The 15,578-nt window shown below is 35.6% G+C and overlaps 1 protein-coding gene across 1 annotated transcript in view; it reads left to right on the forward strand.

The window, feature by feature from the left end:
* LOC136280917 (fibrillin-1-like) overlaps nucleotides 1–15,578 on the forward strand; it is a 196,227-nt gene that overhangs the window by 45,493 nt on the left and 135,156 nt on the right. Inside the window, exons 11-12 of the mRNA XM_066166748.1 lie at nucleotides 10,257–10,376; nucleotides 10,752–10,871. Of these exons, the coding sequence (XP_066022845.1) occupies nucleotides 10,257–10,376; nucleotides 10,752–10,871 (240 nt within the window). The remainder of the gene's footprint in view (nucleotides 1–10,256; nucleotides 10,377–10,751; nucleotides 10,872–15,578) is intronic.

Here is a 15,578-nt window from a genome sequence, read left to right on the forward strand (position 1 = left end):
CTGTCAACTTGAATTTGTATTGTAGCTGAAAGACCTTGAGGTTCGAGCAAATCGTTTGTATTGCGTGTGCTTGAAGTCTGTGAATTATGGTCATTGCGGCTTTCGCGCAAAATCGTTATAAACTTTGACAGAAAAATCGTTTCCGACACGAATCGTCAGTATTTGGTCCAAGACTTCTCCGTGGCCAGAGGAAGTTTTCAAACTAAAATTACGCTATAGTTTGATGAAAGTCAAAACCATTTTTTCCGGAATTCCCTTGAGTTCTTACTGAAGTCTATCGTTTTTTCTCTCAAATTCATCTGCATTACGTTTGCTTGACATGAATTACAAAAAGGATCTATAAGTATAATGCCTTTTGCACTCGACACAAGAGGCGACAGTTTTAAGGAATTAATACTAACATTTTATAGTCCAAAACGCATTTTCCAGTCAATCCGTTCCACTAGGTTAAATTCTTTGCCGGCTATTATTTTACCAATTTTTTTTGTGTGTGTGTGTGTGTGTGTGTTATTTCTTTTTTTGTGCGAAGAGCCCAAACAGGAAGAGGGAAGTTCATTTCTAATATTAATGATCATCTTGGCTTGAAACCAACAGCTTCTATCGTAACCATAGCTACCAGACAGTAATAAAAGAAAACGCGTTTGGCTCACTAACACTAGAGTTGGGCACCAAAGAACGTTGGATCTTTGAAGGTAAGAAATAATTGTACTTAATGAAGGAATAACTTGAGTTTGACTTTTATCCTATGACAAGATTTGATATCCATCCTTAACTCCTCTATTTCTGTGTGGTTAAAATAAAAATAAAATGAAATTTACCGAGCTTCCAAATGTGGGTATAACAAACTTTTGGCGAAAATACAGCTTCAGGTATTCGAAATAAACGAGATCATTATTCTTAATTTTTAGTTTTCTACAACATGTTTACTTCTCGAACCTTTTCTCAGCGATATTTGTTTTATGTTTATAATAACACTACTTCTCGAAATTGTAGTTCCATCATTAACGTAAACAGAGAAAAGTACCAAATTATAAAAAGTTAGTGCTGGCGGTTTCAAGCTCCTCACAAATTGTGAAACTCGAAACGACGGGAAATTTCATAGAGCGATGACAGAGGATTTAAAACAGTGACAAAGCCCGCTGTTTAGATTCAATTTGCGGTAAAGAAAAATAGAGTTGATGACAAAAATATTCTTCATTTGAAATATCCAACTTGTCAAAAACTGTGGATGTTTTTTCTCTCTGTACTTATGAAGATTTCCTTTAAAAAATGGTTTTGTCTTATCCCTACAAAATTGATGATTTTGAAATAGAAGAACCTTGAAAAATATGGAAGTTGATTTGCGTGGCTTCTAATCAGAAAAGCGAGTCGGGAACTAATTGTTGGCTCTCAGGTCCCATTAAGTCTTTAGCAGTTTTATCTAACGAAGGAAAACCTGAAAATAATTTATAATTTAGAAGGTATTCCAATGAAGGCCTTGGAGGCCAGATCCGATACTGAGTGGTTTGGCTGAGTCATAGACATTAATGGTATTTAGCAAGGTTGTGCTACTATGTTAGTTGATTATATTCACCATACCTAAGCGATTCTAACAACCTACGTTGACTAGCAAAAGTAAAAATTTATAAATGTCGTTCTAGATTTGTACGTTTAGAAAACTTTCGGAAACTGGTATAAATCTGATCATTGACGCAAGACGAGAATTTTTTTTTCGGCTTCAATTCACATAAATTTCCTCTGTTTACGAGGAACCGTGGTCTTGTAAACTTGTTTTGTTGACATTAATGGTATTTAGCAAGGGTGTGTTATTATAATAAGCCATCGACAGTCTTCATACAATCCTGATGCATCGAGGTATAGGTCGTACTTTTCTCAGGAAATTTATTGAATTTCTGTATTTTAAGATCAGGCGTTTACGAGAGATTTTCTGTTCGTTCCATCTAAAGAGTTTCTTAGAACTCATCATTTATTGATTTTGACGTTCATAAATGCGAGGGAAGATAAGATGACTTATCAATTTGGACTTAAAATTATTTTATTTTTGTGCGTTCCTGTATTATTTCGAATAATTAGGAGGGCAAAACGATAATATATTTTGTTCGATATAGTGGAGTGGGTGGTCCAGCTTAACAACTACAAACACGATATTCGAAATTCAAAAAAGAGTTTTCCTCATTAATTTCGTCGAATTAGAACAAGAGACTCACAATCCATCAAAGAACGTGACTTATTTTATAATTTCAGATTCATTTCAAGATTAAGTCTAAATTAAGAATTAAAGTTTTTTGAAAATGAAAGAGAACTGTGCGAGTGCAAGGTTAACGTCTTTTTCGGCGGATAAGGTTATGACAACCTGTCTGGTCCTTCACACCGATTACCATATTTTATGAGAATTTTCTTTTCGTCAATTATCGACGCTTCAGTCAATCTTGTTAGGGGTTTTCCCCTGAGAGTGAAAAAAGAAACAAAAAAAAAAAAACCAAACGCTGAATCTATGGATCGATCTTGAAAATTTCAAGAGTTGTTTCTCAGAAACTCGAGGGAACTTGGCTTTTTATATGACTGCATTATCTAGGCATGTTCATCTAATGTTCTTAAGCATATGTTTATAATGTTGTTGTCTTAAACGGAAACTACGGATCGTTTTCTATCCCCGTCTTATCTTATTTCCCATCATACCTTATTTCTATTTCGATGGTTGACAACAGTTGAAGCACTGAGCTTATAAGGTGTCATGACAAGACTAAAAACAAGACTAAAAACTTGAGACTTACAAGCGTGCTTTCAAAGGGAAGGAACGTTAGTCTTGTAAACATGTTTTGTAGACATCAACGGTATTTAGCGAGGGTGTGTTATAATGCGCTACATCGGAAATTTGCAGAGGTATTTTGTTACAAAAAAAAGAACTGATACGGTGAGGAATTGCTTCATTCAAAACCACTTCAATCCTAAGGCTCAGCTCATATTTACATGCACGGGTAGTCAATTCTATCAAAAATATTTCGTTGCTGTTTCGCAGACGGAAATTCGCTAATTTGCGTGGAAGAAAAATTGGCCGCTCTTAGTCAACTTAAGCGAAGTCATTTTTATAGGAGAACAATGCTGGTATTTGGAACAAACCACTCTTTCTGGTTTTAAGAGAGTCTTTGTAAAAAAGGGTAGCCGGTCTCATAAGCTTTTAGCCATTTTCTAGAGTTGAAAAAAGTCTTCCAAGAATTAATTTTTGAAGTGTAGGCTTTCAAACTTGCCAAATAACAAATAACTTGATTGAGATGATCCTTAAAAAACTTTTGCACAAAAGCTTCGTGCAATTTTCAAACTTTTTCCAAATTAATCTCACAGCAAGGATCCCCTAGACTGAAATTATTCAAGTCTATATTATTCAGTGTTTTTAAAACGATTTTGCTGTAATCAATATTTTTCAGCTTCAGAAAAATGATGCAGGTGGACATTTTTTTCGAAATCAGAAAAAAAATGAATGACTAAAAACGATGACAGATAAATGAGTTGTTTTTAGAAAGCAAGTAACGGAAATATAGATATGATTTTATTCACCATAGCTAAGCAATTCTAACAACCTATACAACCAGAATAACAAAAGTAAAAATTTTAAAATGTTATTCTGGTTTGTACGTTTCGAAACTTCGAAAACTGAAATAAATCTGCCCATTGACGTAAGACGAGAACGTTTTTTCGCCTTCAATCCGCATGAATTTCACCTGTTCATGATAACCATTCGAAGAAAAAAGCCACAGGGAACCTCTTTACTAATACATTTCTTTAATAAGCCCTTAATAGCCAAGCAACTGTTTATTGAAACTGGTGCTTGACTTTGTCATATATATGTCATTCCGTGCATTCGATCATTCAGGTGGTTAATATCTCATAAACTTTGACCTGTGTTACGAAAAATTGTCTAAGTAAAGTCCCAGAACATTCTAGAACCCGAAGTCATCTAGACGTGACCTTTTAGTAAAAAGAACATTCTGGAACGTTCTATTTCTTACATAATTGTTCAAATTTAGAAACCGTGTTAATCTACTAAATTTAGTTCTTTAGAGAAGTTTCTAGATCCTTATACTTTATGTATATAGGAGCGACAGTTCCATCGAACAGAGAGAGAGATTTGCGAGGAAGCTTAGTGCTATAAAAACAAGAAGTTAAGTACGTGGAAATAAAACGGTTTGTTGTTGTTACTGACGATCCTAAGTTTTGTCTAGGAACAACCCTGCTCTACATCGACACTCGTAACAACCAGTGATGATCTTCTTTGAAGGATACCCTTGTATATCGCCCTCATTTTCCTTAGAAACTTGGACCGTACAGGAGACTTAACTACTTTCTTCGACTGAACTCGCTAATGTAATGTAGAGGAAGCACCATAGGATTTTACGGGGGTCAGTTATTTTTATAACTATAAAGCCTTTGGCACCTGACCACAGGCGACACTTTCAAGGAATTAATAATAATAATAACTTATAGTCCAAGACGCATGACTCCAGTCAATCCATTGCATTGTTAAATTTTTCACCTAGTATCATTTTACCAGTTTACCATTTGGTGCAAAGAGCCCAAACAGGAAGAAAGCAGTTCATTTCTAATATTAATAATCATCTTGGCTTGAAACCAACAGTTTCTATCGTAACCATAGCTACCGGACAATAATAAAAGAAAACACGTTTTGCTTAATAACACTAAAGTTGGGCAACAAGGAACGTTGGATCTTTGAAGGTAAGAAATGATATATTTAATGCATGGATAACTTGAGTTTGACTTTCATTCCATGATATAAATCGAAAATCCACCCTTTTCTATTTCTGTGTGGCTGAAATTAAACGAAAATGAAAAATACCGAGCTTCCAAATGTGGGTATAACAAACTTTTGGCGAAAAAACAGCTTCAGCTATTTGAAATAAACAAGATCATTATCCCTAATTTTTGTTCCCGATAGTTTAGCGATATTTTTTATATTTATAATGACACCCCTTGTCGAAATTGTAGTTCCATCATTACCGTAAATAGAGAAAAGTGCCAAATTATAAGAAGTCAGTGCTGGCGGTTCCAAGCTCGTCACAGATTGTAAAACTCGAAACGACAGGAAATTCCATAAAGCGATGAGAGAGGATTTAATGCGGTGACAAAGCCCACTGTTTGGGTTCAATTGACAGTAAAGAGAAATAGATTTGATGACAAAATATTCTTCATTTGAAATATCCAACTTGTTAAAATCTATTGCCGCTCTTTTCTGTACTTATAGAGATTTTCCCTTAACGAATTGTTTTGTCTTATTCCCAAACTTAGGCTGATATGCAGCTCGTTTGAATTCCCTTCATATTATAGAAGTGATGATTTTGAAAGATAAGAACCTTGAAAAATATGAAAGTTGATTTGCATGGTTCCTAATCGGAAAAAAAAAAGTCGGGAACTAAGTTTTGGGTTATAAGTTTCGTTGAGTTAAGTTTGCAGCAATTTTATCTTACCGAAGAAAAGCTGAAAACGTTTTATAATTTAAAAGTTATTCCAATGAAGGTCTTCGAAGCCAGATCCGATACTGGATGGTTTGGCTGAATCCAATTATAAATTACGGCGCCTTTTTTCCAAATATAAATTTGCTATTATCCTTGAGATGGAGGTAGCGCTTAAAACAACATTCAGAGCGTCGTCTCACTAAGGCTCTGGATTCAATACAGCAGCTTTCTACACTGGATCGTGCTTAATTATTGTATGGTGTCTGAGGGGTTCTGCCTCGACACTCCTTATGCAATCCTGATATATCGAGATATAGGTCGTATGTTGTTTGGCAAATCTATGGAATTTCAGTGGTTTAAGATCCCCCGTTTACAGGAGATTTTTTGTTTGTTCAAACTGAAGAACTTACTAGAACTCATCACTAATTAAATTTGACATCAATGAATGTGAGGGAAGATAAAATGAATAATTACTTAGGACTTTAAATAGGAAAACCATCGTTATATTTTTGCGTTCTTGTATTATTTCGAGTTAGTAGGAGGGCCGGACGAAACAATATTTTTCTCAATGTAGTGCAGTGGGTGGTACAGCTTAACAACTACAAACACAATATTCGAAACTCAAAAAAGAGTTTCCTTTATTCATTTCGTCCGATTAAAAATCCATCAAAGAACGTGGCTTACTTTATTATTTCTGATTAATTTCAAGATATAGTCCAAATAACGAATTCATGTTTTTGGAAAATGAAAGCGAACTGTGCGAGTGCAGGGCTAACGTCTTTTTTGACGGAAAAGGTTACGGCAATATATCTGGCCCTACACACCGATTACCCTCCAGGGTATCGTGAGCGGGACTGTCGGTACATAAGATCTATTTTTATCATCATATTTTTGTGAGAATTTTCTTTTCGTCAGTTATCGACGCTTCCATCAATCTTTTAAGGAGTATTCCCTGAGAATGAAAAAAAATAAATAAATAAAAAGGAATTTAGGAATCGATCTTGTAAATTTGAAGGTGTTGCTTTGCAGAAACTCGAGGAGACTTGGCTTTCTATGTGACTGCATTATAGAAGTATTTTCACTTAATATTCTTAAGAATATGTTTATAATGTTATTGTCTGAAACGCAAACCCTATCTAGCATAAAGGAAGACACTGAAAACATGTTCATTCGCAGACTTTAAAACGCTTACCCACGCATCAATAACTATGCAGAGTCAGGACTGACAGTTGTTAACCTTGTTAACATTCCATTTTCAATACCAGGGCGGTGTCTATTTCTTAATCCATTATTAAATGCAGGTGGTCGACTCGGAGTTTGTGGCATACTGAAAGTATCAATATTGAGCTCTGTTGTCTTTAGAAAGCATGGAAGTTTCAGCGTTTCTAACATTCGCAGTCTGGACTTCATCGATGACTTACTTGGCGTTTGGTAAAGGTGAGTGCCAAATTGCGAATCATTTTCTATCCTTATGTTCATATTTCTGCCCTTGTTATCTTATCGTTTATCACTCTTTTTATCTATTTCGCTTATTCACAACAGTTCATGCACTGAGCTTTTAACGTTTCGTTATGACAAAACTAACAACCTGAACTGAACAGTGAAACATGATTTGTAAAGGAAGGAACTCAGTCTTGAAAACTTCTTTAGTAGATATTAATAGTATTTAACAAAGGCGTGTTATTATGATGAACCATATCGGTAATTTGCAGTTGTTACAAAAAAACTAAGAACTGCCACGATGAAAAATTGCTTCATTTAAAACCACTTCAATCTTAACGCTCTGCTCATATTTCCATGAAAGGGTAATAGATCATCAAAAACATTTCGTTGTTGTTGAGCAGGCGAGAATTCGATACTTTGCATGGAAAAAAAAAAATTGGCCACTCTTCGCCGACTTAAGCAAAGTTATCTTTAGAGAAGAGCAATGCTGGCATTTGGAATAGACCACGTTTTCTAAGTTTGAAAATTTGTCTATAAAAGTAGGGTAGCTCGTCCCAAAAGTTTTTCAGCATTTCGTGAAGTTTAAAAACAAAACCTTTGACGCAAAATCCTTTTAAATATTACTTTTCGAAGTGGAGGTTTTAAAACTTGCCAAAGAACAAATAGCTTCATTGAGATGATCCCTAACAAAATCTTTGAACAGAAATTTCGTGCAATTTTCCAATTTTGTGCTCTTTCGTAATCAGTCTCACAGCAAGGATTCCTTAGACTGAACTTTGTGTAATTATATACTTTTTCAGAGTTTTTAAAACTCTGTTGCTGGGATCAATATTTTTTCAACAGCAGAAAAATGATATGGGTGGAATTTATTCAACATGAGAAAAAAATTAATGAATTAGACGATGAACAGATAAATGAGTTGTTTTCAGAAAACAAATGACGTAAATGAAGTGATGATTATATTCACCATAGCTAAGCAATTCAAACAACTTACATTGGCATGCAAAAGTAAAAAAAATAAAATTTTGATCTATATTTTCCCGTATAGAAAACTTTTGAAAACGAATACAAATCAGCTCATTGACGCAAAAATAGAATGATTTTTCTCGGCTTAATTTGGATGAATTCCCTCTGTTCAGGATAATCGTTCGAAGAAAAGAGCCGCAGGGGAGCTCTTCAGTAACACATTTCTTTAATAGACACTCAATTGTCAAGAACCTGTTTATATAAAGAAAAAAAAAGGAAAAAAATTCACTTTTAGACCATCCCTGGTCAAAGTTTTTGAGATATAAGAGAATTTAAATTGTGTTCATTGCACTAATAACAAGTACATCAAAAAATGGAAACATTATTAACTCCCTTTGTAGTAGGAATTTCACAGAGTGTTTGATAAGCTCGATGTCATAGACTCAACTAAAATCCTACAAGCTTCTTGAATTGCCAAATTGATGTGAAACACGAAATATTTGCCGTAAATGTTTCGTACCTCAAAAAATCCCAGCCTCCCAAATAAAGGTGTTTTTATGTTATTGTTTAATGATAAATAAATAAAATATTTTGATAAAAAACGGCGAAGCAATTCACAAAGTTTTTCATTATATTTAACGAATCATGGTTTTTTTGTTTGACTTACGTTTTTAAAGCATTTGTTAGCATAGTTTGCTGAGATCCGAAAATTTTTGCTAAGAGGTTTTTTCTTAGAAATTTTTGCTCGAAATTTATTTTTTTGTGACGGAAAATTATATCTTATGGTCATATTTCAATTTGTCTATTTTAGAGCGAGAGCGCGGAATGGTGTTTCCGGACTACTATTTCTTTGCTGAGAGATGTTTGGTAAACCATACCATTGAAAAGAAACGTGTCATTAACTTGGATGACTGTGAGCTAATGTGCTACCTGAACGACGACTGTGTCAGTCTTAATTTCAAAAAAGATCCAGAGGATGAGGAACCACCTCACCTCTGTGAACTAAATAACGCCACTCATCTGAAATACGACAGTGACTTGACAACTGATGCCAATTTTTATTATCGTGGGTCGAAGGTGAGTTACAAATCGATTGTTCCAAATCGTCGCTTTTGAATAATATAATAACAGTAATTAATGTTTATGCAAATTTTCGTGTATTCGATCAGTCGGTGTTTCGTTTCTTCTTTCATCTTCATTTTTCTTCTTCTTTAGAACGCTTGTGACAAGAGTCCCCACTGCGAAAATAACGCAACTTGCCAGTCTGGATTTACACTCAGGGGATATCGATGCTTGTGTCCGCCTGGATTCGAAGGAGAATATTGTGAAAAGGGTATGAGTCTAAGTCGACACTTGAAATGAACGTATATGAGATTTTTTCTGAATTTCAATGCTGGTATGACAACTGTTCTTTAGTTGCTGAAAGTGGCGTGAATTTATCTCATTGCATAAGGTGCTGAATCTTAGAATCTAAGAAAAATTTCTTACTATATTCCATTGAGCGTGTGCAATGTATTCTTCGTTCGCTTTTTGTATATTTTCGTTTTGTTTTGTTTTGGTTTGTGTACTTCTTTGTTGTTTTTTTCTCGTTTTTTTTGTTTTTGTATCTGTTTTTGTTTGTTTTTGCTTTATTTTTTTATTTGCCTTGAATGTTCGACGCCTTTCTACGGCAAAATAAGAGCAGTTCATATGTATGTCAAATGCTTAATATAGTAACTGCGAGGAGAGCTCAGAAATAATAGCTTTATTGAAAGGTACGACCAGAGAACACTAAAAGTAAGAAGCCTTCAAACAAATTGAGGTTTTTGCGAATTGCTGAGTTCCTATGGCTCTTTGATAGAAACCAAAATGCTTTTGTCTTTAGTTGATATTTTATTCATGTATTTTTTTCCTCTGTTTCTTTCTAATTTTACGATAGATACTGATAAAAGCAAAGCATTCACTGGCAAATGCCACAAGAAGGCTACGTGTTATATCACATGCGGATCATACGTGTGCACATGCAAATCTGGATCTATCGGAGATGGGCATGATTGTACACGTAACCGTCAATAGTCTCAAAAGCCGTTAGATTCTCGTTAAATAGTACAATCAGATTTTGCTTGGTTTGTTGTTTGTTGATGTTTATTTTGGTAACGTGGCAAGCCATGTTTTAATTCTTCAAAATAGATGAGACAGCTACTCGACTAAAAGTTATTAAGTGATAATTTTTTTGCAGAGATAACTCGTTTTCACTAGGTACGACAATCTCGCGTTCCCTGCAATCCAGAAAAAGGTTGAAAACAGCCATGGCTTGCACTCTTAAACACGGTAATGGCTTATACACTGGAATTTTTGCATCATTTTGAAATCCCAATTTTTTCATCTGTGATTTCATAGACGTTGACGAGTGTAAAGGAAACCACTCTTGTCACGAGAATGCAAACTGCACCAACACCATTGGATTACATGTGTGCGTTTGTCAGCCTAGATACACTGGAAATGGACAAAATTGCACAGGTGAATTTGATTCACATAAGAGGAGTTCATATGTTTGTTGATTGCTCAATAGAGTTAACTGCAAGGAGAGTTCAGAAATAATTGCTTAACTGAAATGTTTCATCAGAGAACTACTTAAAACAGAAAGCAAAAAAGAAATTGAGGTTTTTGCGAACGCCAAGTTCCTACGGCTCTTTGATAGAAACCGAAATCTTTATAAAGTGATAGCTTCTTAAACAGACATCTTGTTTTCTTCATGTTCGACAATCTCGCGTTCTCGGACGCCAGCAAAAGGTTGAAGACAACCATGGTTTGCACGCTTTAACACGGTGCTGGCTTATGCATGACAATTTTTGCATAATTTTGATACCCGCTTTTCTATCTTTTAATTCATAGACGTTGACGAGTGTAAAGGAAACCACTCTTGTCACGAGAATGCAAAGTGCACCAACAACATTGGATCACATGCATGCTACTGTCAGCCTGGATATACTGGAAATGGACAAAATTGCACAGGTGAATTTGGTGTATTTTGTTTAGTATTATAAAAGTGCACCTGAGCGGACCGGAAAAGAGCAACATCTACTCCATGGTAATCAACATTGCTGAAAAATAGGATCCTTGGTGAGTTGTTTTACATCGCCATCAATCATGTCACGGACCCCTTAAATCGTGTTTCATTGTTGTAACTGAATATCTTCGATGCTTTTTGTTTCTTTCTGCCTTTGGATGGACCTTACAATAATAATTATAGACGACGGCGTGAAACGAAGTCGCAAGTCTTACTTTGAACCTTAGAGCTAGAGGGTGTAAAACTTCGTAAATGTGTTAAAAACCAAAATAAAATTGAAAAGAAAACTTCAATGCATGTATATTTTAAAACAAAACGTTAGTGATCGCTGACGTAATTTTTATTGACTACCCGCTCATACAACTGCTCTTGTAATCCCGCATACAATGGGGATGGTTTTGAGTGCAAAGGTATGTTTGGTTTCTTAAAAACTTCTTAACTGGATGGTTTTAATTGTAAAGCCGGAACGTTTATTTTCTGCCATGCCTTTCATCTTTTTAGAGTTGGTATTGGATAGAATTTTAATTCATATCTGCCATATTTTTAAATATGTCATAACTATGTAAATTATGTTTAAAAAATCCTTATACACGACTTTGCCGAAACTGCGTGCAAATGAATGCTGGGACTTGCCAACCCAATACCAGGTCTCTCAGGGGGATGAAGATATAAATTATTTTAAGTGTATGCTTGTAAACTTTAAGATAAGATCATTGATCTGTGTGGCATGGGAATATGACAATGACCGTAGATATTCCAAAAGGAACAGAGTTCAAAACAAAATCTTTTATTTACAATTCGTGGCTAGCCGAAACTGTTTGGTAAGTTCGTGCAGAATTCCGAAAAAAATTATTCTAACGTTTCCTTGCACCTTTCACTTAATTCCGATCAGGATAGTCCGTTTGAGGACAAATGAAAATTAAATATGCCGAAGAATACTCAATTTGGCAAGTAATAGAGATTTTCAAAGACTTAGCTTTGGAATAACGAAAAATGCAATTTGAAAAGCTCGAAGGACTATGGCTGGAAAACAGAACTTGCCAAGTTTAAGTGATGCTTTGCGAGAGTTGGGCTATTATTTGGTTCAGTACATATTATTTAGGTGTTGATATGTGCTTAAGGTATAGTTCAATGGTAGATTTTTTCTTTCACTGATTCAACTTTCAAAATTTTTAACGCAACTTGAGCGAACTGGTACAGAGTTTGCCAACACCAGCGTTCATTCTGACCAGTATAAGCTAAGTTGCGCACTTCGATACGCTGTGAAGGTTGCTGATAGGTCAAAAACAAATTAATTACAAAATTTATTAAGGAAACATTTCATTGAAGTTTTATCATTTCACTGACAGCTTTTCAATGCAAGTTTGAACGATTTCTTATATCAGATATGAGATTAAATGTATTCATGTTTGTTTACCTCATGCACAACCTGAAAAGTAACTTAAAACAGTACATTCGCTGTTCTTCACAATTACTTCTCAGACCCTTCATCGGCCTTAATCACTTTCATGCGCTCGAATTTCCGAATAAAGGAAGAGAGCAGTCGCGGTACATGTGTGACATTTGTGCTCTTCCTAATTTGCATAATATGTTCTTAGCCCGTGGGCACTACTGCTGTGAAATGCCTAGCTCTGGTCTCGCTCCTAGCCAATCAAAGTGTCCGCTATATCGGCAACAAACTAAAGCCATATAATAAATATTTATTTTTATTCTCTTGAAATGCAAGGTCTACTGCTAGTTGGTAAACTGCTGGAATTATGTGAACATAGAAAAAATAAATTTTACCATTGATTCTAATGACTTTAATGTCCTTAAAATTAAAATTTTCTCTGTAGCCGATCCTTGCCATCATTACTTAAACCTGAGTGAGGCAAATCGAAACACAAATTACCAAACACCGCCATCTGAACCGACGTTGTGTGACAGCCGACTCCCTAAGGGATGGTATCGTTTTGTGGGAGATGCAGGAACAAAAATGCAAGCAACACCTGTACCAAGAGATAGATGTGGTACAGTCAAGTCAGGGTGGTTAGAGACTGCTCATCCTTCAGTGGAAGATGGTAAAGTTCGCCGAAATGTCTGCTTTGGTTCTCTCTCTACCGATTGTGGAGATGGTAGGTCAATTTTTGTGAAAAACTGGGGATTATATTATATATACGAACTTCTGGTGCCTCAAGGTTGTCCAAAGCGCTTCTGCGGGACAGACGAAAAGTGAAGCATAAAACCTCACAAGATAAGGAGATACATAATTGAGCCCGAAGGTGATTTAACGCTTTATGCCAACAATCAAGGAAACTCAACTACCAAGTCAGTGTTAGCCAACAAAATAGACGAAACGTCAGCGAAAAGGTTTGCAAGGAAAACAAACATGGAAAACATTGACTGGCCCAATGAATAATTTTCAGATTTGTTTTTTTTTCTTTGCGTCTGACAACATTTGAAATGAAAGAAAACATAACAGTTATCGAAGTTGAGCCTTTTTAATTAAATTTTTTACGCATTTCTTATTTAATTCTATAGGAAAATCTCATCCGTAACGATAACATAGACAGATACCAAAGCATTTATAGCACGGGTTATTTCTGTAAGGAGGCTCGTTATTATTGCGATGAAATGGGGATCCAGATAATTTTTGCCGCGGTTTGATTCTGAAATTCCATGTACCGTTTCTTCGTTGCATTGTTAGATGTACCCATTATTATTATCACCTTTTTTTTCCTATTTTTTTTTTACTTTAGTCTTCTGTTTGCTTTAAAGACAAAACCACACTCGTGGATGGGTTCCTAGGTCTAGAATTAGTTAATAAGGAAGGTTTCGAATAAACCCCAATGCCCTCTCAATAAGAGTAAGTAACATCTGAAAGTGATCGAGAAAAAAAAATCAACATATTTTCGAAGCCATATGTAATATTTGAGTTTATAAATGTATATAATAGTTTCGCACAGCATCTGAAGGTTTCGCGCTTTCTTAAGTTATTCAGTGCGTTCTTCTGGCAAACTTTATCCATGTATGCTCAGTAGAAGAGTGTTAAATGCAAAAAAAATCTGTCATTGTTCCGTAACTTTAAAAAAAAAACAAAAAAAAAATAATGGCTCAGAAAGGATAGAGCTGCCTAATAAGATGCTCCTAGACTACTCTGAGTCATAGAAAAATATTACTACTCATTTATCTGTAACTATTTGTGTCTAATGCCCGGGAAGAAAATTGAACGGTGAGGAAAGACAAAACGCAACTGAGATTCTTTAAGAGCGACGGTCAGGAAATATCGACCAAAATCTTAATTTCGTGGCAAGAGTTGAAAAATCGCTTTCTTTCGTTTTTTGTCCATAAATAGCTTTTAGGTAGATAAGATACCTGATGTGGGTTGTTCCCGCCAATAGCTTTTTATTTTTTAGAAAAATTAGTACATCGGTATTTGATCCCCAAATACTCATTTTTCTTAATCCTTGTAGGTTTTACAGTTGCAAAGTTGCGTTTCTACTCAAAGAGTGGGATAGAAAAGCCAAACTGGGTGAATTTTAGCCATTTTGAAACGCTAAACTCTATCGACCAGAGACTCCGCGTGACGAATTGTTTCGTGACTAAACGTGATATTGGGGAGTCGATCAGTCACGGAATCACAATATTAACAATGCATTTCTTGACGGCTTATGAGAACAGTGTTTTGAGGAAGAAAAAATCGATCGTCCTAGACAAGTAAACAGAAAGGTAAAAGATTCAAATCAGAAGGGGCTCCTGATTCAAGCTTATGTCTTGACATCTGTTGCGTGAAGGCGAATATGGAAATTATATGCGCAAAGCGCAAGCTGTGGGGTGGGGGACGGGGAGGGGTCAGGGCAGCCAGAAAAATAGTCTTTCATGGAATAAATTGACGACATAATAATCGCTAAAAAGACTCTAAAAACGTTGTGGCTTTATTTTTCAACTTCTCTAAACAAAACTACTTATGCCATTACCAGGATACAGGAGTCGAGTATCGGCTCCTAGAAAACCATATCCGAATCTTACTCCATACAACTTCATTCTTTCACTTTAAAAGACGAGCAAAAAAAAAGGAAATAATGCGAAATATTTATGTTATCAACCATTTTAAGCACGCAACTTGTGCTGCACCTATGTTTTTAGCCACTATTGTGAAATACTGCGCAAAAATTGACTTCTCGGTGGAAAAACAGCGTAACACGTAAGATACAAAATGTACCCCCTGTTTCAAAACCTCGAAACAATTTTCTGCTCTGCCTCGTCAAAATCGGTTAGGGAAATTACGCTAGCTAATGGTCTCCTACAAAGATAATAAGGCGACTCGACGGATCATCATATTGACAATTCTGAGCTACTCGTGTATGCACGTGAAATTTACGCGACACAGGGAATCCACCCTTATTGACCTACCTAGACGCGAGCATTAACCAATTAGAGAGCACTCATGTAGTAGGCAGTCGAGTAACATTCATAATACACCTACGCCAGGCGCACAACAATATTATTTCCCTTTTTCACTTTCTTATTTTAAAGACCCATTTAAGACCCACTCCGTTTTCCCCGAGCTGGTGCACAACGTTCACAAGATCTTCAAATGCCCGCGCACCAGAACAGCTTACGTAATCTAACCCTTGCAATGACTTGCGAGTCGAAGCGGAACAAACATGCAG

Source organism: Pocillopora verrucosa, chromosome 5, assembly GCF_036669915.1.
Source record: "Pocillopora verrucosa isolate sample1 chromosome 5, ASM3666991v2, whole genome shotgun sequence".
NCBI lineage: Eukaryota > Metazoa > Cnidaria > Anthozoa > Scleractinia > Pocilloporidae > Pocillopora > Pocillopora verrucosa.